The 27,818-nt window shown below is 39.4% G+C and overlaps 1 protein-coding gene across 1 annotated transcript; it reads right to left on the bottom strand.

Moving 5' to 3' along the window:
* Nucleotides 1-170: 170 nt before the first annotated feature.
* On the bottom strand, nt 171-25,694 carry CBG14683 (the record flags this gene model as incomplete). Its single annotated transcript, XM_045239726.1, is given in 28 exon segments — nt 171-269; nt 322-456; nt 480-566; nt 615-662; nt 709-1,110; nt 1,155-1,400; nt 1,444-12,052; nt 12,085-12,286; nt 12,348-13,881; nt 13,941-14,156; nt 14,199-15,391; nt 15,440-15,581; nt 15,625-17,822; nt 17,869-18,027; nt 18,044-18,355; nt 18,712-19,285; nt 19,329-20,715; nt 20,763-21,104; nt 21,146-21,267; nt 21,318-21,406; nt 21,455-21,748; nt 21,797-23,835; nt 23,880-24,028; nt 24,077-24,314; nt 24,359-24,511; nt 24,652-24,866; nt 25,386-25,506; nt 25,558-25,694. The coding sequence occupies 28 exon segments, from the start codon at nt 25,692-25,694 to the stop codon at nt 171-173; spliced, it is 23,442 nt and encodes a 7,813-aa protein (XP_045095485.1).
* Between the last annotated feature and the right edge of the window lie 2,124 nt (nt 25,695-27,818).

The raw sequence follows: 27,818 nt of genomic DNA, 5'->3' as shown, positions 1-27,818 counted from the left end.
AAAACGACTTGAACGATGTGCTTCGACTGAATGAATGGAGAGTGGCGGGCATGGGAAAATGTTTTTTGAAACATTTATGAATAGATTACAAAATTTCGTGAAATGACGGATTTCATTTGATAAATATAAACAAAATGAAGATTATATTATTTAATAGCTGCATCAGTATTTTAAGCTTGATCGAAATACGGTTTGAATGGAGCGAGAATGAAATCCTTCACCTTCTTCAAGTTCTCCACTTTCAAGCACGACTCGTGATCACCATCAATCTAGAAAAATTTCAAACTACGAATTGTGAGAAGTGAAAACTGAAAATCATACCAAATATGTTTCGATTGGTTGCAAAGAGAGCTCATCAAAACCGTTGCAAGTCATTGATCTGGACAGTTCCTCGTTCAGATCCACTCTGTAAAAATGTAAAAGAATGAGGAGATTCTGAAAATCTTTGCAAACTACCTAACAGCTTTTTTGAAGGCGGCATCTCCAAGTTGTTTGCTTTTGAACAGGTATAGTTTGGTATCAGACACGGAGGTCTTGTATTCTCGGAGAAGTTGAGCGAGTTTGATCTGCAAAATTGAAACCTGAGTTTTTCAATTAAAATTCCAAAAGCAAACCGCTCTATCAATTCGATGTTCACTATCTGGAAGGCCGGAGAAAACGTACTGAAAATACTGGAAAGTGTTTTTAGATAAATATTTTCAAACTCACAGTGATGAATTGCTTAATATTTTCGATATCCAGCTCGTTCGTTCGAAGAACCCAAGAATCAAAAAGCATTACGAATGGTATTTGGTATCCCCAGATTTTCAATTCTGCCACGATTTCACGACTCATAATTCCTCCCATTGAGTGGCCCATGACAAAGATTTGCTTCTGGCCGGCATGAGCAGCGATCTGACGTTTAAAAATTAGTTTTTCAATTCCAATTATCCCAACCTCCTGTGCATAGAAATGAGCGAGCTCTCTCAAATCACCACACGGATATTTTAAATCAAACTCGATTCCATAAAGGGAAATGTTTTTGGGGAAGATTTGCAGGAACGAGTAGTATGGATAGATAGTTCCTCCAATTGCATGAACCAAATAGATGCTGAATTTCGAGTTGGGCACCTGATTAAAAAAAGATGAATTAAAAATTAGGCATAAAAGTATACCTCTCTCAATTTGGTTATAACATTTGGAACCTTTGATTCTGGCTTGGTTACAGAACTCGCCAAAGTTTTGCTCAAATCTCCAAAATTGTTGGACTGTAGTATTTCGTGAGCTTTCACATCGAATTTCAACTCTTCAGTCAACCGATGAGCAAGTTGGATAGCAGTCAATGAATTTCCTCCGACATCAGAAAATTTGTCGGTGATTTCTGTTTTGCGACCCAAGACGTCACCACTTGCTTTGACAATCTGAAACTCTCATTTTATTTTATTTATAATTTTTTTTTCTCACCTTCTCTTCCAACGAATTTTTCATCGGGACCATTTCTCGCTTGTATGATTTGCGAACACTTTCAAAAGCCTGCAATAAAGTTGACTTTTCAATTTTCCCACTGGAATTCAATGGCATTTGATCGATTTGCACATAATGGTCAGGAAGATGAGTTTTGTTTTGCAATTTTGCAATCAAGTCAGAATATTGAAATGCTGTTGAAGTTCCAGCCAGAAAAGCAATAAGCATTTGGTTCGAATAAACAATTGCAACCTGAAGCAAGCCTAAGCATAAAAGGAGCTCTTTTTCAAGCTCAGTCAAATCCACTCTAGCGCCTTTCCATTTTACTTGATTGTCGATTCTTCCAATGTATTTAACGATTCCTGATCGGCTATCAACCACATCGCCGGTTGAGTAATTTTTGCCAAAGCATTTAGGATTAGAAGAAAAGTATCCGCGAGCCAGTGAAATTCCTTGAACTTTGAGAATACCTCGAATGGAATCATTTACAATTCGATAACATTCATTTTCCATTGACTCTCCTAAATTTGCTCCAACATTTTCTGACTCCGAAATTCTACATCGATTTGTCAGGGACCACACACAAGTCTCCGTGGGTCCATAAATTTGAATGATTCTCATTTTCGGATACATTTTCAATGCACATTGCAGTGCAGCATCAGAGACTGTCTCTCCACCGATGGTCAACGTCTCAACGGTTCTCAGCCTTCTCATTGTTTCGCTGGTAAATCCATTGAACACGGCGGCGGGTAAGAACGCGTATTGACACTTTTGAAGTTTGTCGGTTATTGTTGTGGAGTGGTCAGCAGAAATGAGACACCCACCATTGAGCATCGGGCCAAAGATGTTTGAAACACTGACATCAAACACATGTTTGACCGAATCGAGAACACGTACTTTCTCACGGAACATGCATTGTTTCGTAGCTGATGTCAAAAATGAGGAGACCGATTGTTCGGCCATAAAGACACCTTTTGGAACACCAGTTGAGCCACTGGTGAATATTGTGTATATTCCGGCGTATTGAGTTCTGGTTTTGAAACTTCGCAAATTCAAAACTTCGAAATTGACATCATGACTCTCATCAAACACGATATTCACTTTGCTCTTCACATATAGTTGTCGATCTTCGGGCCATGAGGGGTCTACTGGAGCATATGAGGCTCCCAATATCGAGCAAGCAAGAATTGAAATTGGTGTTTTACTAGAATATACTCCAATTATATCATCCTCTCTGACTGAAGCAGCTCTCTCGATTTGGTACTGTTTTTGAATGCACTTTGCCACTTTCTCAATTATCTCAGCCAGTTCAGAGTACATTATGGTGTTTGATGAGAGCAAAAGTGCAGGCGACTCGTCCGAAAATAGCTTCCAAGAGGTCAACAAGTCAATTTGGAAAAGAAATGAGGGGAAGTCGGCTCGCCGACGAACGTGTATAATTTTGTTATTTTGCGCTTTTGAAAACGAAAATTTTGCCTTTTTCAAAAACGTTTCGGAGAACAAGTTGACCGTAGACTCAAAATATTTCGAGCTATCGTAGTCTATGGAAATGAGAGGGCCGGTCGGGGTTTCATCAATTGTGAATGAGAAACTGAAGGCGTTATTTAAGGAGAGATGTTTGATTTCACATGTAGCTCCGGGGATGCTCACACTGGGATAGTCCAATTTTTGACGGAAGTTAAAGTAAATCGATATCGCATTCAATTTTCTATTTTGTTCAACCAGCGTGTGAAATGGAACATTCGAACATTTACGGCAATCTTTAAGTGATTTGGAAACGATTGTTAATATTTTTTCAAACTTTTCAACATCTTCTGAGATGGATGTTTTGAACAAGGCATTGTTCATAAAATATCCAACAAGATCTTTGTTCTCTGAATTCCTTCCAGAATTCGCAAACGCAAACATCAAATCTGTTTGTCCAGTGAAGGAACGCACGCATTCACAAAAAACTGCCAGGCAAATATTGTGTGTGGTTGTGCTATATTTCTTCGACATATCCACGATTTTTGACCAGATCCTTGTTGGAATTCTCTTTATGAAACGCTTGTGGTTTTCTTCTTTTACAGCAGACACGTCGTATGGGATAATAGTGTGATTCTCGTTCTCAAAGTATTTGGATGCATTATCAACCGCTTCCTGAAGATTCTCCACACATTGTTGGATTGCAAGTTTAGCAACCGACTGATTCGACTTCAATGGGAAAACAGTTTTCAGTTTAAACGAAGTATACAGCTTGCTAATGGTGTCAGCAAGAACTGTCATAGACCAGCCGTCGGTGAGAATATGATGTTGATTGAAAACAATGTGAATTTGATTGTTATCACTATCCTCCGCAATTCGTACTCTTAATGGTGTAGTTTGCCCAATTTCAAATGAATGATAAAGTTCTTGAGATATCGCATCCAACAAATCCCATCTGTCATCTAGATTATGAAAACTTTCCGTGAGGGAACAAACTTTTTGAATGGGTGGTCTGGAGTTTTCAAAAACACTCCGGTAACTGGTTTGATAGGCAATCAATGAGAGGATCGAGTATTTCAAGCTATTCCAGCAAAATGAAATATCATATTTCACGACAATTTCAAAAATCACATTGTATCTGGAGGTGACATCAACTTGACGTAGCATGAACATTTGAGTTTGAGAATGAGTCAGTTGGATATTATTAAAGTCGGGAATTTTTTCGTCATCTTGATGACAGGAAGGTCGAAACTGGGAATTTGACATTTGAACGAAGTCGGTGAATTGTTGAAGTGTTGGATTATTGAACAAATCGTTGACTTCAATAGTTTTCCCAGTTCTCTTCTGAACTTGCCAAACAACTTGAAGTGCACTCAGTGAGTCTCCACCAAGGGAGAAAAAGTTTGATGAGATGTCAATCCCTAAAGATTGTCCAAGTGTCTCCTTCCAGATGTTGCGGATTGAGGTTACAAGACATTCGCGTTGTTCATTTTCAGGAACCTCTCCTATTTCATCTCTCCTGTGATAGCTCAAACTCTTTCTAGCGATTTGGGCAGGATCTTCCAGTGAAACGAATAAAGTTCCTTCAGTTTCAGTGAGAAGCGCAATTTTGAGAGCATTATCTAGTTCTTCCGAGTTCATTGACAAGTTAGAGAGCATATCTTTTGTGGATTCCGTGGATTTTTCATACATTCTACTGTCTACCAGTGGAGGTAACGATAGGACCAATAGCTTCTGAACGAAAGTTGATTTGAGAGCTTCTACATAACAATTGGCACTGGCATAGTCTGAATTTCCGAGAAGAGGAATAACAGAGCTCAATGATGAGAAAGTGATATACTTGTCGACTTTGATGTTGTACTCTTGGAGAGCTTTCAGAATATTTGAATTTCCATATGTTTTTGTTGTCAACGTTTCTTCTTGTTCTTCAAAAGTTTTGTTGATTTTCGAGGAGGATTCTTTTCCAACACAATTTAGAACATAATCAAAGTGCTTCAAATTCAAACTTTTCAATACCTCCTGAACACTTTTCAAGTGTCGGATGTCACTGGAAATTTTCGAGCTTCTCGACACTTCTATAACGTTCGTCCCAAAAGAATGCAGCAGCCTAGATGCAGACTGGCCGACAAATCCACTCGCTCCAAACACCAACGCATTCTCTCTCATCTTCGTTTTTATCGAATGCGTGTTCGGAGAGATTTGCAAAAAGCCATGTTCGAACACCCCTTCCGAAGTGACACGAACATACAAGCCATCCGAGGCAATTGCATTGCTGACAACTTTTTTGAGCTCCAGATTCTCAAAGTTCTCCACAAACTTGATTTTGGTTCTTGAAACAATTTGATGGCATCGTAGCAGTCCCAAAATAATGTGAACACTTGCAGAATCAGAGGATGTGATAAACAGACATGTTTCATATTGACACTGTTTTAGAAATTTCTCCACTTCAAAATAATTTTGATGAGAATCCGAACAACCTTCAAGATGATAGACGAGGATTTTCGAGGTTTGAGTTGATCCAATATTCTTGTCATATATTTGAAAATCAGAAAGAGCAGCTGTAGTAGACAATGAATTATTCAATTTGCTCCATTTTTCCGAGTAAAAATTGAATTTTAAAACAGGGAAGGTCTTCTTGTGGCCACCAAATTGTACTTCATCAAAACAATATCCGGGTGCGTTGCCATCAATCTTCAATTTCGGAAACAACGGACGAATATCAATTCCGCAACACCAAAGTTCTCCAATACAATCGGATAATGAGGCTTTGGGGTGTTTTTTTGTTCCACATGTTGGGATCACAACAATTTTTGAGTTTTTCTTGCCCAATAAATTCGAAAGAACTCCAGTAGGTCCGATTTCTACAACAACATCGACGCCTGACTTGATGATGTTATCCACAACAAGATCTAGATTCACAGCAGTGGTAAGATGTTTTCTGCAGTATTCAGCGTCGAATCGTTTTATCCGCTGACCAGTGATGCTTGAAATAATTGGAATTCGTGGAGGTTCGGAAGGCAAAGATAAGCAGAGATTCTTGAATTTTTGGGAGACAGGTTGAAGCATTTTAGAATGGAATCCATGATTTGTTTTGATGTTGCGGTACTTGACTTGGCAGAGTTTGAAAGTTTTCTCAAGTTCGTCAATTGCTTCGGTTGGACCAACAATGCATTTTGTGATGGGATCAATTATGGCGGATATTACCACACTATTTGGAAGTTCTTCTTCATAATTCCATACCATCAACATTCGAGCTTTTTGGGTTTGACTGATTAAATTTGATCTTTCTATCAAGAGTTCCATCATTTCTTCTTCCGATATGCATTGAGAGATAACCGCCGCTGCGTATTCTCCCACACTATGGCCGATGAGAAGTTGTGGTTTGATCACAGCTTTCAAGCATTCGAAAATTGCCATACATTGAACAAAAAGTGATATTTGAGAGTAAAGAGTGTCTTGGATGAGATCCTCATTTTCATAATTCCCAGGGTATAAAATTTCTAGAAGGTTGGACACTCCAAGATGTTCTGCAGTTTTGCAATGTCTCTCCAATGAAGATTTGAAATCAAAATTATGTACATACTCATGCGGCAAGATGTTGGCAAATTGAATTCCTTGTGGAGCGAAAAATAATGCAATTTTTGGAGATTTCATAGATGTTTTGATTTTAGAGAAACTTTTGATTTGAACTTTTCCAATGATTTTTGAAGCGATGATAAATGCTCGAAAGTTCATTTGGTTTCTATGATGAAGAAGGGTTGAGGAAAGTTTGTTGAGGTTAGATTTTTTCAATTGAACTTCCATTGTTTTAATAGCTTCAACTAGAGAAGCTTTTGAGTTCGCCGAAATTGGGAGGATCACATTTTCCACGTCATCGTCATTTTTTTCTTCTCTGATCCCTAGCCTTTCAATAATCATATGAACGTTAGTACCTCCAATTCCAAATGAGTCAATCGCAATAAAACTATCATTTTGTATAAATGACTTCTGTGTGGAAACATTGAAAAAGGTTCCAAAACTATCACGAAATTCCGAGAAGTTCACTTGCGGGGGAACTTTTCCAGTTTGTAGCATCTTTGCGCACTTGATCAAAGATGCCAGCCCAGATGCTGCATAAGCATGTCCGATATTAGCCTTGCATGAACCAATTTGTAGATTTTTCTTGAAACAGTATGCTGTTTGAAGCGCATTCATCTCAATGGTGTCTCCGAGTGTCGTGCCAGTGGCATGACACTCCACATACTCGATTCTATTCATCTCTTCTTGTGTCAACTTTTCCAAAACTTCCGTCATACACTTCTGCTGCCCAGCTGGATTTGGTGCCATGAAGCTAGCACGAGAAATTCCATCATTACTGATTGCAAAGTCTTTGATAACAAAGTGAATATTGTCGTTGTCTTTTTTTGCTTCTGAATATTTTTTCAATACCAAACATCCAACACCAGATCCTCTCACGATTCCTTCCGAGTTTCTATCGAATGGTCTACATATTCCAGATTTTGAGAATATTGTTTTCTTCTCATCACTATTTCCAGAAAGACATTCGGAAGCTTCTGCAATTGACGCTGTACCCACTAATGCGTAATCCACAGAACCACTTTGGATCGTTTTCACTGCATTTGCCACAGCCACCAAAGTTGTTGAACACGCACTGTACACAGATACAGTTTCTCCCTTCAAATCAAGACAGTAGGATGCGTAGCTGGCAAGATAGTTGTTCATGTTCATAACGAATAGTTTTCTCATTGCATCATTTTGAGATTCCGGTCTTCCATAGTCAGATGGTTCCGATCCAGCAAAAACTGCAAATTTCAGATCCTGCCGCTTATCAACGTATCCAGAATTTTCTAATGCCAAGTACGAGTGTTGGATGAATTTCCTCACTTGAGGATCCAGCATTTTGGCATCTTCATCGGTGATGTTGAAGAATTTATTATCAAAACCAAATGGAGATTTCAGCAGACTGTTTTCTTTGCCAGTGGATACTACGCCATCTAGCAGGTTTTCCCAGAATTCTTCAATATTCTCAGCTCCAGAAAATTCTGCACTCCATCCAATCACAGCTACACGATTATCATTTTCTCTAAAATTAGTGATGTTATCGCTTTTTTTCGGGCTTGATTTCTCAGTAGATTTCGATTTCAGCATACTGGCCACATAATTCTTCAATTTTTCGTATGTGGCGTTTTCAAAAATTTCAGAAACATTCAATTCCAGGTTGAGGTGTACGTTGAGAGTGTGTCGTAGATTTTCCATACACAAAGAATCAATTCCAAGATCCATGAATGGAATATGTTTCTTATCGTTCATGTCCCTAATGCCGACGACATCGTAGAAAATGGATTCAAAGTCGGAAAATTGTTTCTTCTGAGCAGTTGATTTCAGAACTATTTCAGACAACAAATTCTGTAGGTGTGGTTGTCGGGACACAATTTCTTCAAAGTTTCCATCGAAAACAATTACTTGATGTTTGGAATTTATCAGATCTGTTGAAAACACCGACAAGGCATCTGAATTTGAAAGCGGAATCCATCCATTCATCTCGATTTGCTTTTTGATATCATCACACTCTGATTTGGCCAGCATACCAACTTCTTTCCAAGGTCCCCAGTGTATGATTTTAGTGTTTCGAGACAAATTCTCCAAAAATGAGTTCACCAAACCATTTGCAAATGTATAATTAGACTGTCCAAACGAACCGAGAATACAAGCGATTGACGATGAAAAGTAGAACTTTCCTAATTTTGAGCAACATCGGTTCAGATTTTTGGCTCCTTGAAATTTTGTCAACACCATTTCTTCTAGAATATCTTTTTTGATATTTAGATGAGATGCATTTTTGACGGTTCCAGCAAAATGGAACACATGATCAAATTTGGAATGACTAATAAAATCAGCGACATCTGAAGACAAGTAAGATTTGGTTTCCTCTTCTTTTGGTTCTTTTCTTGTGATGATGACTGACTTTTTGGGTTTGATCTCGTTTAAAACAGCTTTTCCGATTCCACCAGTTCCTCCAGAAATCAGGCACTTCTCGATTTCTTCCATTTTTTGTGGGGTTGGTGTGAGCCTTTTTAATCTTTCAACATAACGTGAACCATTGGAGTAAAAAATGGATTCAAAGACATCTTGGTAGTTGAACTCTTTTTTCAAATGATCGACATGGTCGATTGACACAAATTTGTAGAGTATTGGCTTCTCTGATGCCAAAGATCGCAGCACTCCTGTCCATTCGGTATGAGAAGTTCCATTTTTGAAGCAGGCCACAATGATAACACTATTTTGATCCGGACTGACTAGACTCCATAGCTCTGTGAGTTTCAAAAATTCTTCAATACTATTGGAGAGTGGATGGAACACAATTATTCCGTTTAGAAAACAAGAGACCTCTTCCATTTCAATTTTCGGAATGAGAGTTAGTCGCCCAACGCAAGCGACATTTCTCATTGGAGGTTCATTATTCTCGGCTTTTTCTACTAGCACCTTCTCGAAGAATATTTCCCGGAGAGGTACGCAAGGTTGTTGTCCAATTTCATCATGGAATGGATTCAATTTCCAATGAAGACTATTATTGAAGACAATTGGTGGTAGTTGAACTCTTTGAAAATGAGTTGCTTTCTCGAACACAGTTGTTCCTTCTTTGACAAAAACCATGCAACGCTGTCTTATTGGGTTCCATCTCTCATCATCAAATTGATCCGAAACAAGTTTTCTTTTGAAGCTGTAGATCAAAAATTGTCGGTGTACGTGAACCTTCTTTTGGAGAAGAGAGAGCATGATATCACGGAGAGATGCAGAAGAAGATGCTACGAATTCTCTGAATACACTGATATATCTCTCCAAAGATTTTATAGTGTGCGCTGATAAGAGCATTGGATAGAACACATCTTTCGATTCGTGAATTTCGGGATCATTTTGTTTTGGTTTGATGACCAAAGAACAGTTAGAGCCCGTGAAACCGAAATTATTGATAAGGAATGCCGAGTGCTCGTCAGCTAACAGATCTTCACCAACAAATTGACAATGTAGTGCACCTTTTGTTATCACTTCAGTTGGGCATTTCAAATGCAGTTGTGCCATTTTGTACTTTGTCTGCAGAGACATTAACAGGGTACAGAGAGAAACGAGCCCACTTGCACCTTCAGCATGACCGATGTTTGACTTGCTACTGCTTATTGAGCAATCAGTTGAAATTAACTTTGAGATTGCACTGAGCTCAATAGGATCTCCGAGTTTTGTGCCAGTACAATGGGTTTCGACACCAATGATATCACGGGTGTTGCTTGTAGCTTTTTTCATAATTTCCAGTTGGGATATTCCATTTGGTGTGAACAAAGAAGAACTGTTCCCGTTGTGACCAACTGCCCAATCCACAATACTGGCCATACTTTTCAGTTTTCCAGTTTTTGATATCAGCAATGTGCAAACCGCTTCTGATCTCTTGTATCCATTTGCATCAACATCAAAAGCTTTGCAAAAGTCTTGCACCGTCATTTGAGCATTTTGAAGCACATTGGATGTCATTTCATGCAAAACTAAATTGACTGTACCAACGATTGCACATTCGCATTGACCTGAACGGATAGTTTCGCAAGCAGACGATAAAGCGTGAAATGAAGATGAGCAAGCGGTATCCACTGTCAGAACGGGTCCTTTCAGTTTTAGCCAGTGAGCAATTCGCCCAGCTAGAGCGGAATTCGAAGTGCCTCCACCCCATTCTGCTCTTGGATTTTCCTGATTATGAGCATATACAATTTGAGAAAACTCATAGGTTGAACATCCAATGAACACTCCGGTTTTACTTGGAAGACTAGAAATAGACAATGAGTCAAGAAGCTTGGCAACACTGGTGAGAAGCAAGCGTTGTTGAGAATCTAGGTATCCAGCTTCACTTGGACGAATGCCGAAGTATTCTGGATCCCAGTAGCGGAGATCAGCATCAAGCAAAGCTACTCGTTCTTCAGTTTTAGCGTTTCGGGTTTGAAGCGGTTGTTTGACTCTATTGGTTTTTAGAAAACTCCAATTTTCGTTATTGGTTGACAACTGATTGTAAGGAAGCGTAATATCAAAGCCTACGATTTCAATTTCCGATTTTTTGGCCTCTTTGGCAATCGTTGGCGTCGGTGTTGGAGTTTCGGCTGGGACCAGTTTGAGTACCACAATTGTCATGTTTCGCACCTCGCAAATGATTTGGTCTCCAGCAACCAGAACAACATTAACTTGGATGAATTTGTCAGTTTCCGAAGTGATCACAGTTTGTGCATTGAGATTTTTCAATTTGAAATCCTCTTCTTGTTTCAAAGTGACTTGTCCCATAGCAACCGGTAAGAAGTAGCTGTCAGGACGACGAGGAACAACACTGGCAGTTATGGAATGCATAGCTGAATCGATGAGCGGCCAAGCAAACGGAGATGGTTTTAGACTTGAGAAGCATCGTTTGTCCGATCGTTTTGAATCATCCATTCTTCTGAATCCGCTTTCATATTGTAATCCGTTACGATAGAGTGTTTCGTAGAACTCATGGACGTCAAAAGGCTTCTCGTTTTCTCCAATGACCTGAATTTCCAGGGCTCCTTCCTTCATCTCAACTTTAGCAGAACATACAGTGACGGAATTCACGACCAGCTCGATTGACATGTCCGAGTTCCAGCGGATCAGAAAAGCTTTGCAATCCTCAATGTACCACGGTTTCACAAATTTCACATTTTTCAGAACTAAGTCCAATCCTGAGGCTTTGGATTTGACGAGTTGATCCATTTTAAACATTTGGTATGCTCCAGCAACAATTATTTTCCCGTTAAGGCGATGACCCTCCAAAATTTCGAATTCATGGTTTTGAATTGTATCGCTTTGAACTACAGGAAAATGAGCCAGTGGTGCATCAGTATCGGTATCACATCCATAAACTTTTGGCCATAAAATCTCAAATCCAGACTGCTCTAATTCCAAACAGGATTGGACAAGAGTTTCTACATCGGAATCTTTTTCTTTGCATGTTTGCACAATTCGATGTTTTGACAGTTCTGCCGGAACAATGATCCGTTTGACAAAAGTAGCCAGAATCGCAGCTGGTCCAGCGTCTATCCATACTGCCACTCCGTCGTTTCGCAAAGTCTCTACACAATCCACAAACCTGAAAATGTTTCTTTGCGATAAGGGCATATAGACAAGCCTCACTTCACGGCGGAGATGGTGTGTTTGATGATGTAGGCCTCCGAAAACGTATTAATTATCTGCCCCGTCACATTGCTTACCAAACGCGTCGCCCCCTGCCGAAATCGTATGTCTGCGAGACATTTGCGCAGGGCGACCAGATGGGTCTCATCGATTAGACTAGAGTGGAAGGGGTAGCGTTGGTTCACGAATGTGCCTTGTTTGCCTAAAAAGAGAGGATTAGACGGTTTGATACGTTCCCCTGCCCCTTTACAATGACTACTCACCCTGCCCCTTTACGAAAGCCAATGCCGAATCTAGCTCGGGTTTTGTTCCTGCGAAAACAACTTGTTTTGGACTATTGATGATTGCCACTGAGACTTTGAATTTTCGGAGCACGTCATCAGCAATTTCTCGTTGAACGGCAAGAAGAGCTCCTAGTCCAGCGATGTTTTCCATTGCTTTTCCACGTTCCACAATGAGACGAAGACCGTCTTCAAGAGTCATTATACCGGCGAGCACTCCAGCAGCAAGTTCTCCAACACTATGACCGAGATAGTAGTCAGGTACTAACCCAAATGATAACCAAAGCTGAGCAGTTGCAATTCCAAAACTAAACATAATTGGTTGCATATGTTTTGTGAGTTGGAGAAGCTTATAGTGTTCTGTGTTGAAGAGAATCTCCCAAAGGCTGACTTCTCCTTGCAAATATTCATCACATTTAGCTAAGCAGGATTGCAACGTGGCTCTGAAAACTTCATAGTTCTCGACCAGTTGTCTTCCCATTAGTGGATATTGCGATCCTTGGCCAGTGAGCATCAAAACGCATTTCGATTTTCTTTGGCAAGTCTTCACTTGCGTTTCAGTTGCAGCTTTGATTTTGCTGATAACATCCGAGATGGAAGTTCCAATGACTGGAATCGCAAAGTTTCCAGCTGCCGGTAATGTTTTTCCGGACACCAAACATTTAACAGCTTCAGATTTTGCTTTTTCCAAGTTTTCTTTTTTATCAAAGAAAACATTTACACCGAAGTATGGACAGAAATCTGTAGATTTCGTCTCTCTTTTATCCACGAGTGTCTCTTCTTGAGTCTCGTCTTGACCCATTGGACTTTCTTCCGCAGTGTTGCTCAGTTTGTCGAAAATGCAAGCTGCCAACTTCTCCAATGTTGAGTAATTGTAGGCATCGGCCAAGTTCAATTTGATTTTGAAAGTCAAGTTAATATAATTCAAAAACTCCACCAGCAGTCTCGAGTCCATCCCCAAATCCATGATATTCTTATTGCTTTTCAGTTTACTTGGAGCACATTTCACAATTTCAGAAACTTTCTCTTTCAAAAGTTCCAGAACCTCATCTGCATCTTCAACAGCCACATTAATTGAAACTTCTTCAAAATTATCGGAGAAAGTCGGAGATTGTTCATTTCCATTCATTTCAATTGTGACTGTAGAGAAGGGAAGAATTCCATTGATGATAAGATCTCTGGGCAAATCTTTGCGATTCTTCAATATAACATCCCAGGCAATATTAGCGACCATGACAATTTCTGGCTTTGTTTCAATACAAGCCTTCAAATATTTCAATGCATCCTTGTTGTGTTGACCCAAAAATCCAAGATCCGCTAGGAACTTCCGTACTTGTGGGTTTGTAGCCATTCCGGTATCAATCCAGTTTCCCCATTGAATAGCACATCCTGATTTTCCCTCACGGCGACGGCGTTGGACATGATGTTCCAGGAAAGCATTAGCAACTCCGTAATTGAGCTGACCTTCATTTCCACAAGCTGCAGTGAATGATGACATCATAATGAAATGTTCGATCTGAAAAAATATGGGGTTGTTGCAAACTTAGAAGAAAACTAAATAAAAAATAAACAAACCTTATAACTGAAATGCTTCTCAATTTCTTCCAAAACCTTCACACCGTCAGCTTTTGGTTTGAAAACTTCATTGAATGAATCTTTAGTCTGTCTCTCAATTTTAGAGTCTTTGAGTACTCCAGCAGAATGAATAATTCCAGTAACATCAACGTTAACACGGGTTAGCTCTTCAATCAATTTTTTCTTATTATTGACATCAGCTGCTATTGTGTGAACCTGAAAACTAACGTTTTGTATTTATTAAAAAGAAATCGATACCTTAGCTGTCCACGTTTTGATCTCTTTCAGCACATCGGCACTTGGCTGTCTTCGACTGATCAGGATAACGTTTTCAGCTCCACTGTTCCCCAAGAATTTTCCAATCTCGAATCCTATACCACTCAACCCTCCGGTAATCAACCAATTTCCAGGAATCGAAGAGTTTGAGTCGGTAAAGCTGACTTGTTGGATTTTCTGATCCCATTCAAAACTGATAAGTGGGTACTTTTCAGATGAGATTGTTTTCATGAACGCTCTGGCAATTGAATTTCCAAGACTGAACTCTCCAGACACTCCAAAATTGCACTTGATTTTGCTTTTCGATAAAGTTTTCACAAAATTCAGCAGACTCATGTAAATAGTCTCAATTGAACTATCTTGTAGTTTGTCAAAGTTAATCAAGATGTTTTGTTTCTCAGCAAGCATCTTCCGAAGTTCTTTATCCTGACCACCATCGATGTTGAGAGCTAGAATAAAATTCGAGCTTGATGGGTTTGACAATTGTAATCCTAATCCCGACCATGTTAGGAGGTAATCAAGTTTGAAGCCAGTGGGGCTATTTTTTAGAATGTAAGATTGTGTAAGTTGCTCGACTTCTGGCTCATTTTGGATCGGATTCTCCACTCCGTTCATGGTTTCCCCAGATGCGGGATGCAATGGGAAAGAAACACTTTTCTTCCTTACAATGTGATCTGCCAGTTCATCAACTGTGGGATAATCAAACACATCACTTGCGGTGATTTCATCTTCTGGGAAATATTTCTCATTTAATCGATTCACAAAGTCAACAATTGAGAGAGAATCCATTCCAAGATCAGTGAATCCTTTGGAGTCCAAATCTTCAGAAGTTAAGCTGTCAGTAGCCAAATCAAATACTGCAGACGAAATTTTACGGCGAATATCGTTTCTATCCACCTCAGATTCTTGTTGGAGCTGTGTTTCCAAGTCATTTTCGAGTTTTTTCTTGGATTCTTCTTTTTCCTGCTCCTGTTGTGCTTTGTAGTTTTTCACAAATTCAATCTGGGCAAGTTCCTGAGCCCTGACAGCTGGGATCGAGAGTTTGCGTTCACGAAGAAAAATCTTTGGGGTTGCTGGCTCAGTGATTCCTTTTTCATTTAGTAGTTGCTCAATCATAATGGACAAATCGATAATGTTCGGATTATCAAACAAGTCACTGGTGGTTAACTCAATTTCTGAAAAAATTGAATTTTTTTAAACAAAAAAGGAAAACACAATTTTACCTGGGAAGTACTTCTGGTTCAATCGATTCAATAGATCCACTGTCGCCAGTGAATCCATACCGAGTTCTGAGAAACCTGTACTCATCTGACTCTCATCGATTTCCAAACCAGAGTCAATGACATCGCCCACAGCCAAACAAACCTAGAAGCGAAACACTGATGAGAACTTTTTAAATTCAACATACCTTGTTTCTGACTGCCATTTGAAGCGTTTTTGCAGCCACCAGACTGGTTTCTTGAGATGACAACAGCGTAGATTTCTTATGCATTCTGATAGTTGGCACTTCCAATCCCTTGGCATCTTTGAGCACGTAAATGTTGGATAACACTTGTTTTTCTTGAGAGATCATCTGAAATTTGAATTTTTTTAATGATGCTCTGCACATGTCCATTTTCCTCACCTGGAATTGCCATAGAGCACCATCGTCCACTTGAACCATATAATAAACTGGCGGGAGTATTCCGAGGATCTCCACAAACATATCAGACGGAGTTGGAGCAAACCCAATAATTTCGTTCAGCACAATATTGGCAGTACGGAATGGTGAGACTTCTGATCGTGAGTCAACATAAATCATATTTCTTTGTCTTCTGATGACTGCGTTCGGGCACTCTTTCAAGTACACAACCTTGTCCGGAATTTGAACCTCAACGGCTGGCAGCTCAATATTGTCAATCTCCATGGAAGAAGCAGTCAACGAGAAAAGTTTCTTGTCATCAATGAAAGCAGAAACAGTGAACACTTCATCATCTTCCTCTTTCTTCACAATTGTCTTGAGCCATGCAGGTTTAGTCAGTGATAATTGTTCAGTTTTTAGGTTTTGAATAGAGAATGGAATCTCATTTCTGATTTTCAAAGCGTCAATTGCAATCTCGGTCATTGTTCCAACGTCGAGTGGTTTTCCCTTAAAGAATTGAGGATGACGTAGTTCCGAAATTTGATTCTTAAGAATCAAGGTGTCTTCAGTTTCCTCCTCAACAGTTCCAATCAAGTAGTGATCCACGATTTCTCCTCGTTCTTCGAACCACAGCGTCTGCTTGTTGAATGAATAATTTGGAAGAGCGACAAACCGTTCCACGGGAGAGTATACAGTGCTCCAGTCCAAATCATATCCAGCTACGTAGAGGCTCATTATCATTTGCATAACTTTCGTCGGACTGTCCACTGTTGAAGATTCCGGCTGTGTCTGATAAGACTTGATAGCAGATGAAGTGGTTCCATTCAAATTTAGGTCTGCCAGCTCATTTAGTAAATTGCCAACAGGCAAATCAAATATCTTCTTATCTAGTTTCTCCCATTTCAGTGAACCATCTGCGAGAAGAATCGCCAAAAGTTCTTCAGTGTCTGAAGCAACCACTTCGATGAACTCTGATAGTGATACCAGGAATTTGATAATTGCAAACTTCATTGCAAATGATTGCGGATTCTTTAACGCAGCTACAGTATACATCTCATGAATGACATCATACTGTAGAAGGTTGGGGTAAATAATGTTTTCTCCCAGCTTCACATGGAATCGATCTTTCTTTGCAACCCGATGGGGTTTTCCAGCAATTTTCGAAATTACTGTGCCGGAGTGAGAAATCATTAGAGCATTGCGAATGTTGAAATGGTTTCGGTTATTGGCCAAAGCACTAGCAATACTGCTGATAGGAACATCGGTCATAGGGATGACAGATAGAATTTGCTTCTCTAGTTGATCGAGAGAAGATTGATTCTTTGCAGATATCGGCAGAATGTAGTACTTGTGAATCGGAGTGTATGGCTCTAACTTGTTGTTATCGTTGAATGCAATGGCCGCAGCATTTGTTCCGCTGACTCCGAATGAACTGATTCCAGCAGAAACCAATTCAGCTTCTTCTCCGATGATAGGAAGTCGGATGCTTCCAGCATTGATGTCTTTGTTGAGAACGTGGAAATGGATAAGAGTAGGAACATATTGATACGTGAGCATCATGAAGAGTTTCAATAAACCACAAGTTCCAGCAGAAGCCTCTCCGTGTCCCAACGACGCTTTCACGGATCCAATTATTATATTTTGTAGAATCGAAGAAAGTGTATTGAATTCAATTGGATCTCCCAATGGTGTACCGGTTCCATGAGCCTCCCAATAATCGATCGCAAGAGATGGACTTTGTTTGATAACCGACGTGAGCAACATTTTATGGGCAGTTCCATTTGGAGCTGTCAATGATACACTTCTACCTCCATGGTTCACGTTCACGGCTTGGATAGTGGACATGTAGTGGAAGTTCGGTTTGGCTAATTCCAGCATCAAAACAACACATCCATCAGATCTACCGTATCCGGATGCTCTAGAGTCAAAACTCAAAGACATTCCATGCTGGGAGAGCATTTTTCCGTTGGTTCGCAGTCCTTGTCCTAAAATACAGATCTTAAGTGGTAGATTTGAGACTCTCATACAAACCCTTCTCATTTAAAATTAAATTGACTCCAGCCACAATAACTTTGGAACATCTGTTATCCAACAAGGCATTGACAGCCATTTCTAAAGCAACAAGAGAGGAACTGCATGCAGTGTCAATAGTCACAGATGGTCCTGAAATTAACCATGGATATTTGTAACCTAAGAAACAACATACCGAAAGATCCAAAGACATAATTCACACGTCCAGCAATCACAGCTGCCATAGATCCGAGCATAGCAAGAATCGAGGAGGACTCCATCATATCTTGATACTCTTTTTCCATCAAACCAACGAACACTCCAACATTGCTTGTCTCGGTGACACCACTATTCTCCAGGCATTCCTGTACACATTCCAAAAGAATTCTTTGCTGAGGATCGATTAATTCGGCTTCACTCTTTGAAATTTTAAAGAATGCAGGGTCAAACTGGGTGACGTCCTGTGTGATGAAGTTCCCTCCTTCCACAGGGTTGCCGTATTTTGATCCTAAAAATTGTTTTTATTATGAAAAAAAATATATAAATGCGTCTATTCTTTTTTTTTCTCATTCATGTTATTCCGTTTTCCCTCTGAAAAAATCCGCAACAAAATTTGATCAAACTAATATTTTGGGATTTGTTCTACCATCAATTTTTGACCTACTGTTAATTTTTGATCTACCATCGATTTTTCTCATCTGAAGCGTAACTGGATGGTTTCAAGTTTGATTGTGTAAAGATTGAAATTATGTTTTTTTTCAGGATTTAATTATTAGTGTCAAAAAATTAGAAGCGTTAAGCCAATTAGTACCCTAGTAGCCAAAATCAGGATAATAACTATTTGAAAATCATTATGTTTCATACCTGATATCAACGTGTTCCTTGTGGGAACTCTAGTTGCTGGGATTCTTGATGAAGCATTTTTACCAATTTTGAGGAGCTCCCAGAGCTCGGCAGGAGATGAAACCCCTCCTGGCAAACGACAAGCAGCAGACATTACTCCGATAGGGCTCTGTGCCAAACGTGTTGGGTTATCATCTTCCAATTCCTTGTTATCATCTTCTACATCCTCGTCTTCATTCTCAATAGTTGGTGGATCATTGAGTGTTGAAAGATATCCCGAAAGAAGTTCAATACTCGGATAATCAAATACACAAGTTGATGAAGCATTTGGATAATTTGACTTTATCGCATTTCTCAATTTTACTGCTTGAATAGAAGTCAAACCAAGATCAAAGAATCCTGTTGTGTTGTCGATATCAGTCCATCCAAAGTTGTCTTCGAACCATAAATGAAGCATATTTTTAGATTCCCGTTTCAAATTCTCATTCTCTACTCTCTTCGTTATTTTTGATGTGTCAACTGTTTTTGATGTCGTCGAAAGTGGTGATTGTTTATCGAGTCGTTTAAATGTCACGTTGGAAATGTGAAGGATGACCTGTAAATATTCAACTAAAATAGTACTAGCAGTTTTCACTTACATTTCCCAACATATCATACACTGTAGCACTGCCAGTAATAAAGTTATCTGACGAATCATATGTAAGAATTGTGTGCAACTGTTTTTGAGAAACTTCTCCATTTGCAATGAAACATTTGTCAACTGTAAACGGAACAAATGGGCTGTGGTCGTTGGGATTCTCGAAGAAATAGCAGCCAACGATGGCTTGAAGTGTTCCGTCAATGAGAATATCGAGATCCTTCATTTCTACAAATCTCGCTTCTCCTCGGCCCATAGTGTATCTCAACGAATTGAGCATTTGGAACTCATTCCGATAGGTTAGATGACTTTTGGAGAATCGCTCATAGATATCATCGCCATGATGTGTTTCAGCATTCAATCTTTCATTTGGAATTAAATCAAAATTTTGCGAATCCATGAAGTTAAAACTGATAGCATCATGTTCTCCAAAACACAATGTTGTCATTCCGTCTTGTTTCTTCAGTTTTACGGTAGTTGGTGTTTCAGCAGGAGTAATCTTTGTCAAAAAGTCAATATTGGATAATCCAACCGATGGTTTCCCATGAAGTTGATGAACCAAGCGAATAGACGTTGCTCCAGGAAGCACAATTTTTGAATCAACCATATGATTCTTGACATGATTCCATTTTTCAGATTTCAGAAGAAACTCATATTCGGTTGGAACTGCAATGGGAATTGTATTTGTTGCATGATTCTCAGGGATCGGTAGCCAGAAGGAATTTCGATTGAATGGATATTCAGGTAAACAAATCAACTTTGATGGTTTCCCGAAGATACTGAAAAATTCGATTTGGGATCCTCTGATGAACTTTTCTCCAATAAAGTTGAAATATTCTTTGATGTTCTGAAGAGACTCGGTGTAGGGGTATTCTTCATTTGGAGATAATATCAGAGTATTTTCTGATAGCCTAACGTTAGTTGGTTTGTTGTCAATTGTGGCATCAACCGCTTGTCGAGCAGTTGTGATTGGTTCTCCCTTTAAAGTCAAAACTTCCACATTTTCCACAGAAATTGTAACATCCCTAGCGATTCTCTTCATCTGTCGGATGTCATTGTTGGCGAATGCGTGAAGAAGATCATTGAGATAGTGGGATGGTGCAGCATCGATTGCCGCCAACACTAATAAACTGTTGAATCCACCAACCGCAAATGAAGAAGATAGTTTGTGTTGAAGGATAATTTTGATCAGTGCATATGTAACAGATAGCATATGATAGACTGATCCTTCATTAGAGTGTGGTTCAAATCGGAGCCGATGGCAGAACATGGTATAATGCTCTTCAAATTCTGGAACATTGTTGAAAAATGATGAGCATCCGATAGAGAAGGGAGTGGTGGAAATGTGCCAGTTGGATGCTAGACTGGATTTATCGCTGGTGAGTAGCCTGGAAGGAAATGAACTAAAAGATAAATTTCTTAAAATCAGTCTCACTTTTTCAAATTCTTGACAACTGCTGAGTGATTACATCCAACAACTGCACTGCGCCATTTGAAATGAGTTTTCTGTTTTTGCAAAGTTGTCGAAATGTCTTGAAGGCTCTCACAAGAATTTTCTATCATTCCAATCAAATCAGCAGTTGCTCTTTTCAATGCTTCTTTTGTTTTTGCACTAATTGGTAGTAGGAAACAGTTTGATGAGTTTTCATGCTCAACTTCGATAACTTTCTTGGTGGTTACCACTGTTTTGGTACCAGTGATACCAAACGAAACAATAGCTGAATCTTTAACTTCACTTTCTTCAGAGACGAATGGAAGACGAATATCTTCATTGTTCCTGAAGCAAAAATTTAAATAAAAAATATGCGTTTAGATTACCTTATATGTTCATTTGGTAGGTAATTATGAACAATGGCGGGAACCAGTCCATGTTTGCTTAATGATGCGACTTTCATGAGCTGAATCAGTCCGGATGCCACTTCACAATGCCCGAATTGAGCCTGAAATTCATTAAGAGGTGTTGATCTTATCACTTACTGTGCAAAATTACTTTAACTGAAGACATGATCAATTCTTTTCCCATCGTTTTATAGGCCATTGACTCGGCACTGTCACCAGCGGAAGTTGCTGTTCCATGTCCTCAAATTTGAAATTTTTGATGATTTTTTTTTCCAATTTTCCCACTACCTTCAACATATGAAACATCACCAACATCCGCCAACAGCTGAGAAATCGAGCTAACCACCGGAGTGATAACAGCACCGCAGTGATGACTTTTAGCGTAGGAAATTCGAATAAGTGCTGAGTCCCCAGTTTCCGCAGCTTTGAGAATGATCATTCCGACACCATCTGATCGACAAAATCCGGTGCCATCAACTGCGAACGATTTTGTGTTATGGTGGTCCAGCAAAGTTCTTAAAGAATACAACCATTTGGATGATTGGATCAGTTGGCTTGTAGCGACCACGGCATGTTTTTTTCCTGAAAATAAATTGTGTGTTTTTTTTTAAATTTAAAACTGCAGTTTACCTTCTCTTATTGAATTAACTGCCATTTCGAGGGCAGTGGCTATAGATGAACACGTCGTGTCGACAATTACCGCACGACCCCGAATGCCCAATAATGCTGCTAATCGTCCAGCTGCCATACTGTGTACAGTTCCCATCCATAGTCTTTCGTCTAGGTCATCAACAAGCTTTTCAGCGAGAGCACGGTACTCAGAGTGAGCGCTAATAGCTAGGAATAGATCTGCATCAGGAATCGCAGAGAGACCAGATTTTTCTAATGCATTGTAAGCTGAATGTAGAAGCAGACGGTGTTGAGGATCAACGAATTCAGCTTCATCCTTTGCGACAGAGAAGAAAGAGTTATCGAATAACGAAATGTCTTGTTTGAGCAATCCGACTTCTAGACCAGCATTTCCTTCGCATTGTTTCTTCCTGGTTTCCGAAATTTTGTTGGTTACAAGTTTAGAGGTGAGAAGAGTATCCCAAAGTTCTTTCTCTCCATCAACTCCTGCAAACATAAAGTCAGCGGCAATCACATTCACATCGGTGTCCGTAGAAACAGCTCCTGTAGCTTTTCTAGCCACCGCGTTTGTGGTTTTTTGTACTGGGTTAGAGGAAACGAGAGTTTTCAGAAAGTCGATAATATCTTTTGTGGTTGGATAACTCTCCAACAAATCAAAAGGCATTGTTTGATTTACAGCAGTTCCAAATGCCTCAATCATTTCAATGGATGTCAAGGAATCGACAGCGCCTGTTTCCAGGAGATTAATATCATCTTCATCAATATCCAAAAATTGCTTGACAATTGTTTTTACTGTTGTTTCAATTTCAGCAGCAGATATTCCTGTGTTTGCTTCCTCTTCGACAGCCTCAGCAATCGCATTGCTTAGTGGCTCTGGCCAAAACTTTCTCTTGAGAAATGAGTATCCAGGAGTTTTGACGATTTGTCCCCGAAACTGAAGAGCTGGATCGAAGCCGGATGCGAAAAGCTGGCAGTTGAGTTTTTGGACTTTTTTAATGGGATCCAACTCGGCCACTTCCTCTCCATTCACCACAAATGACATCAGATTAGGGATAGCAGTTTCCTTAAGCTCGCCCGAAATGTGAATCGGAAGTATTTTCTTCACAGTGCTCTTCGAGTGCTGAATCTCAATCGGAATTTTCGATGCTTTAATCTCAATCTGGCTGATGATGTCACTGAGATTTGCTTCTGCCACCACTCCTTTGATTAGCTGCACGGCGCTCTCAAAGCTGATTACTTTGGCAGCGGCAAGGCAGAAAACTTGGCCGAGTCCTTTTCCTCGAAGCGTGCCTGGTAGAGTGTTATACTTCACGAGAAGTTCAAAAGTCGCCATACTGGATATAAGACGAGAGATGTTGTAGGTGAGAGGTGTTAAGGTGAGCTTGAAGGGGAAGAACAGGGCTGTTCTTGCTTCTGGGAAACCACATGTTTCAGCTAGCTTACAATATTTGTCCACAGCTGCGTGGAATGACTCATTTGTCTCATAAAGCATTCTCAGCAACCACAATTTCTCGTTTCCCTCTCCGAACTCCACTTCGAAAGTGCCTTCTTGAGAATTTGTTAGCGAGAAATCTCCTCTTTGAAGTTTTCTAATCATTTCCTCTCGATTTTTTCCAAATACTGCTGCTCGCACATCGTATTTTGTTTTTCTATCGTTAAAAGTGTACAAAATATCCTCGAAGACAGCATCTGACTGATCCAAGAATGTAGTGACATCATTGACTTGGAGCTTCAAAGAATCATGACTCTTGGCAGAGAGAAACAGAACTTTTGACTCCGCATATGCATCTTGCTTCATTGTACTTTGTTTTGGTTTCGTAATGATAGCACATGCATTGGTTCCTCCAAAACCATATGAGCTAATCGCCACCTTAGTCAAATCCATTTCTTCGTTTACGAATCCCATAGACTTCTCTTCTCCCAAATCTTCGGACGGCAATTGAAGATGGAGTTGATGTGGAATTATACCCTGTTGCATGGAATAGAGCGATTGAAGCACGCCGATTAGACCGGCCGCGCCTTCTCCGTGTCCCATAGAGCTAGAAAAGAGAAGATTTCACGCATAGCAAATAAGACTCCTCACCTTTTAGGGCTCATTACTCGGATATCCGGTTTGAATGATTTTTTGATAGCTGTTAGTTCCACTTGGTCTCCAAGTTTAGTTCCAGTTCCATGACACGTCACAAGTTGTACTGTATTGACGTCAATGTCTTTCAAAGCTTCCAGTTGAACCTAAATTTTGGTTGTTTGAAAAAAATACTTCTTGGATAGTAAAATTACTTCATATTGCGAAATTGGATTTGGCGCGGTAAGCGAAGGCGTTTTTCCGTCACTGTTGAAAGCTGACCCAATACATTCACAGTGGATGTTCAGATTATTTTCCGCTGCAAACTGGTTCGAGCACAAAACCGCCACAGCGAACGATTCAGCTCGAACAAATCCGTTAGCAGAACGGTCGAAAGCAGCAAGGCGTCCATTTGGAGAGACCATATGAGAGTTGTAAAGAGAGTGGAAAGATCTGAAAATAAACTTGAGCTTGAGTCACTCAAAAATGTAACTCACCTGGATCCAACATGATTGGCTCCACAGACCAGGGCAAGTTTGGTTTCTCCCGATAAAATTGCCTGTCGTGCAAGATGGAAAGCCACAAGCGACGAGGAGCAAGCAGTTTCAATTCCAACAGCTGCTCCCCGAGAGTTTAGAAAATAGGTGATTCTAAAATCAATTGGTATATTGTGTAAGATAATGTGAAAGAATGTGACACCAGAGTGAGAGACAAATAAACAAACAACCACGAATCTCATTTTCCGTCTAGTTTACTTTTTCTGTCATAACAAACACATTCGTTTTCTCACCTTCCACACATGACACTAGCCGAGTTTCCAGTTGCCATGTACTGATCTGGCGGAAGAAGATCCTTGTAGTCGTAGCACCAAGCGGCAGTGTAAACGGCCACACGCGCTTCAGAAGCCATTTCAATGGAGATTCCAGCGTTTTCCAATGCTTGGATCACTCCTTGCATTAGCATACGCTGTTGGGGATCCATGCAAATCGCTTCCGACTCACCAGTCTGAATAGGAATCATTTCATATTTAAAAGTAGAAACAGCAACTGTGTACTGTCGGAAAATACATACAGTGCCGGTCACTGAGATATACAAAAACTTATTTTTCAGTTGACGAGTCTGCAGCTCGGCTGTCAAGTTTTCGGTAACTTTGAAATTTTCGGAGGGTTTGAAACAGACCTAGATCATAAACTTCGCATTCATAGAATTTTTGAAAATTCCTTGTTTTTCAGCTAATTCGTGATTTTTGAAAGACACCCATTACTGGTCCGTTTTCGTATTAAAAACGTGAAAATACAGGTATCTTTCAGAAATTGACAAATAGCTGAAAAATGTAGAATTATCAAAAAATTCTGGGAATGCAAAGTTTTCAATATAGTCTTACATACTCCGAAATTTTCAGTTATCTGAAACTTCACAACCGAATTCCATCCTTCTGAAAATGCTCAAAATGGTCAAAAACCAACTGACAATATGATTTTGTCTCTCTTATTGACTGGTTCTATCTATAATAAAAATTCTTACCCCAAAGTACTGGTCGTCGAAATGCTCGATACCATTGACAAGAGCAGCTTTGACATCTGGATGCTTTTCACGAAAATCCGATAGATAAGCTTTATCCCTTGGAATAGGGACGATATTATCTCTGTAAATTGAAAATGGTACACAAATTTTAAATTAAAAAACTATTTATTACCTGTTGAGAAAAATGTTCTCCGCCATTTCGTGACCATCCTCTCCATTCGGGATTTTTGCCCAGCTACCCACTAGGCACACACTCATTCTCTCCGAATCTGGAAGAAACTCCAGTTCAGAAAATGCAGTATACAGCATGACATGAGCTCATGGCCAAATAAAGGCGAAGTGTCATCATCATTCTGTTATATACACAAAATTAGAGCCAATTTGGCTCTTGTTATTGACAGTTCCTCCCATATAACACCAACTAATTTGCCATAGTGTCTCATGAAATAACAATCCTATTTTCTTCTGTGTTCACCTAGAGATTGGGGGACGGCAATAAACGGCATCATGTTTCTCGTAAAAAGAAACTCTGATGTTTTCCGATTTTGTCATTGCCCCTTTTATACCAATTTTAGGGAGCATAAAAAGTTGTTTTTTTCCCAAAAGTACAATAGGACCCAATTATGTTGTATAATCGTCACAAACCTCCTTCTCCACTTTTTTCTTCGCTATACTCCATTACGCCTAATAAGAGGCCTTGACGGCACCTCCAAAATTTATGGCCCTTAGCCTCCGCTTCCACTCTTTTTCCCACCTCAACGTGGTATTGGTTCAACTTCATCTCTCTCCTTCTATCCATTCATCTATCCATTCCACACATATCCCATTATTTTTAGCTCATTAATTTTTCAGCACCCGCCTCTTTTTCCTTCACTCTCAGACTGTGCACCTTTGGTTTTTTCTTTGCAGATTTCATCTTTCACGACAAATTTTTATTTCACGTTTTTTCAGTTGCTTTCTGATCCCTATTCGGTCGTCACTAGCCCCGAGAGAGCTATTTCATATAGATGTAAGGCTTTTTTTAAAGCACTTGCTCTTTTTCTTAGTCTTCTGAAAAGTTTTTTTCTTCTGAAACTAGCCATGTGCCCTTGCTCTTTCCCGTTTGTCGTGTTTTCATATCCGGCTTCAGCAAAAAAACTGAAATTTATGTTAAGACAGCTCGACGCACATACATGCAGTTACATGCACATTTTTTCTATGGCTTCAATATACATAAATGGATTGAGCCTATGTTTCATACTGAGACCCTTTTCGTATTTCATTTAATTAGCAACAATATTGAAGACTCAGAAACACATAGGATCTCTTTCATGTCTTCTTCGAAATCATGTAAATGTATATATTTGAAGAAAACGAGAAGATGACAAGTGCTCTGTTAGACAGACGGTGTTGGTTCACTTCAGAGTCTCATGGATTCATTATTCACAAGTAGTCGAAAAGTGCTTGGAAAAGTCGTCTTCTAATGTTCCGTCGATTTCTCCAACGCTCATAAAACGTATTTGGATGTTTCCTAAGACCTTTTTCTATTCGTTTCCACACAAATCCCTGCCATAACGAAATTTTTTCTTGGCACTCCGCGCTCGTCCTAACCAAAGTAACGGCTGGCGCCTATGTGAGCCGTGTATACGCATACGTGTATCCAGGCGAAGAGTACGGAGTAGAAAAAAAATTGTATCTCATTTCTAATTAGACAAAGTTGTATTCCTACACTTATTAGTGCAGATGACAAATTGAGCAATTTCTAAATTGAGCTAATAATCGTAGCCGGGATGTGATACTCCGGAAATTGTAGCACTTTCATGAGAATCTGATTTTTCTGCAGTCTCACACAGTTTCCGGTTTTCAAAATAACATGATGAAAGCAAGTACTGAAAATGTGCTTTAGGTCCACTGTTTCTTTGGTCGAGAATGTTAATCTTTTTTTCAAAACAAATGAACACTCTGAAAAATTTTCTTTTGAGAATAAAAGCAAACTTTTTCCTTTAAAAGTCGATTTTTGATACTGAAAATGATATAGTTTGGCTGAAACTCACGAACGGATTCTGAAAGATAGGTTATGTTTAATCTACGCTGAAATTTTCAGTTTCTATAGTGTTAAGATTCCCTCGTCAGTCGGAAAAACTCTGAAATCAAAAGTAAATTTAATTAAAACCGAACACATCTGTTTCGGTTCAAGGAAAATTTCAATTTCACCTAACAAGTTGATAGGTTCTATCTGATTTGTAGGTTCGGAAAGTATTTGAAAACATCGAAAAATATATGTTCAGCCAATTTTTCGGCACAGTTTGATATTCCGAGCACAATTTTGACATAATATAAATAATCAAATTTTAGAAGTTACCTGAACTTTAATTAAATCAAGTAGGATGAGAGTGTTTTGAATTCATTTTTGAGTCTTGAGAAAATTCAAAAAAAAATACTGAACAATTTCCC

Source organism: Caenorhabditis briggsae (assembly GCF_000004555.2).
Source record: "Caenorhabditis briggsae complete genome, chrX, whole genome shotgun sequence".
Classification (NCBI taxonomy): Eukaryota; Metazoa; Nematoda; class Chromadorea; order Rhabditida; family Rhabditidae; genus Caenorhabditis; species Caenorhabditis briggsae.
Note: the sequence above shows the minus strand (reverse complement) of the source record. Positions and strands in the feature narration are given on the sequence as shown.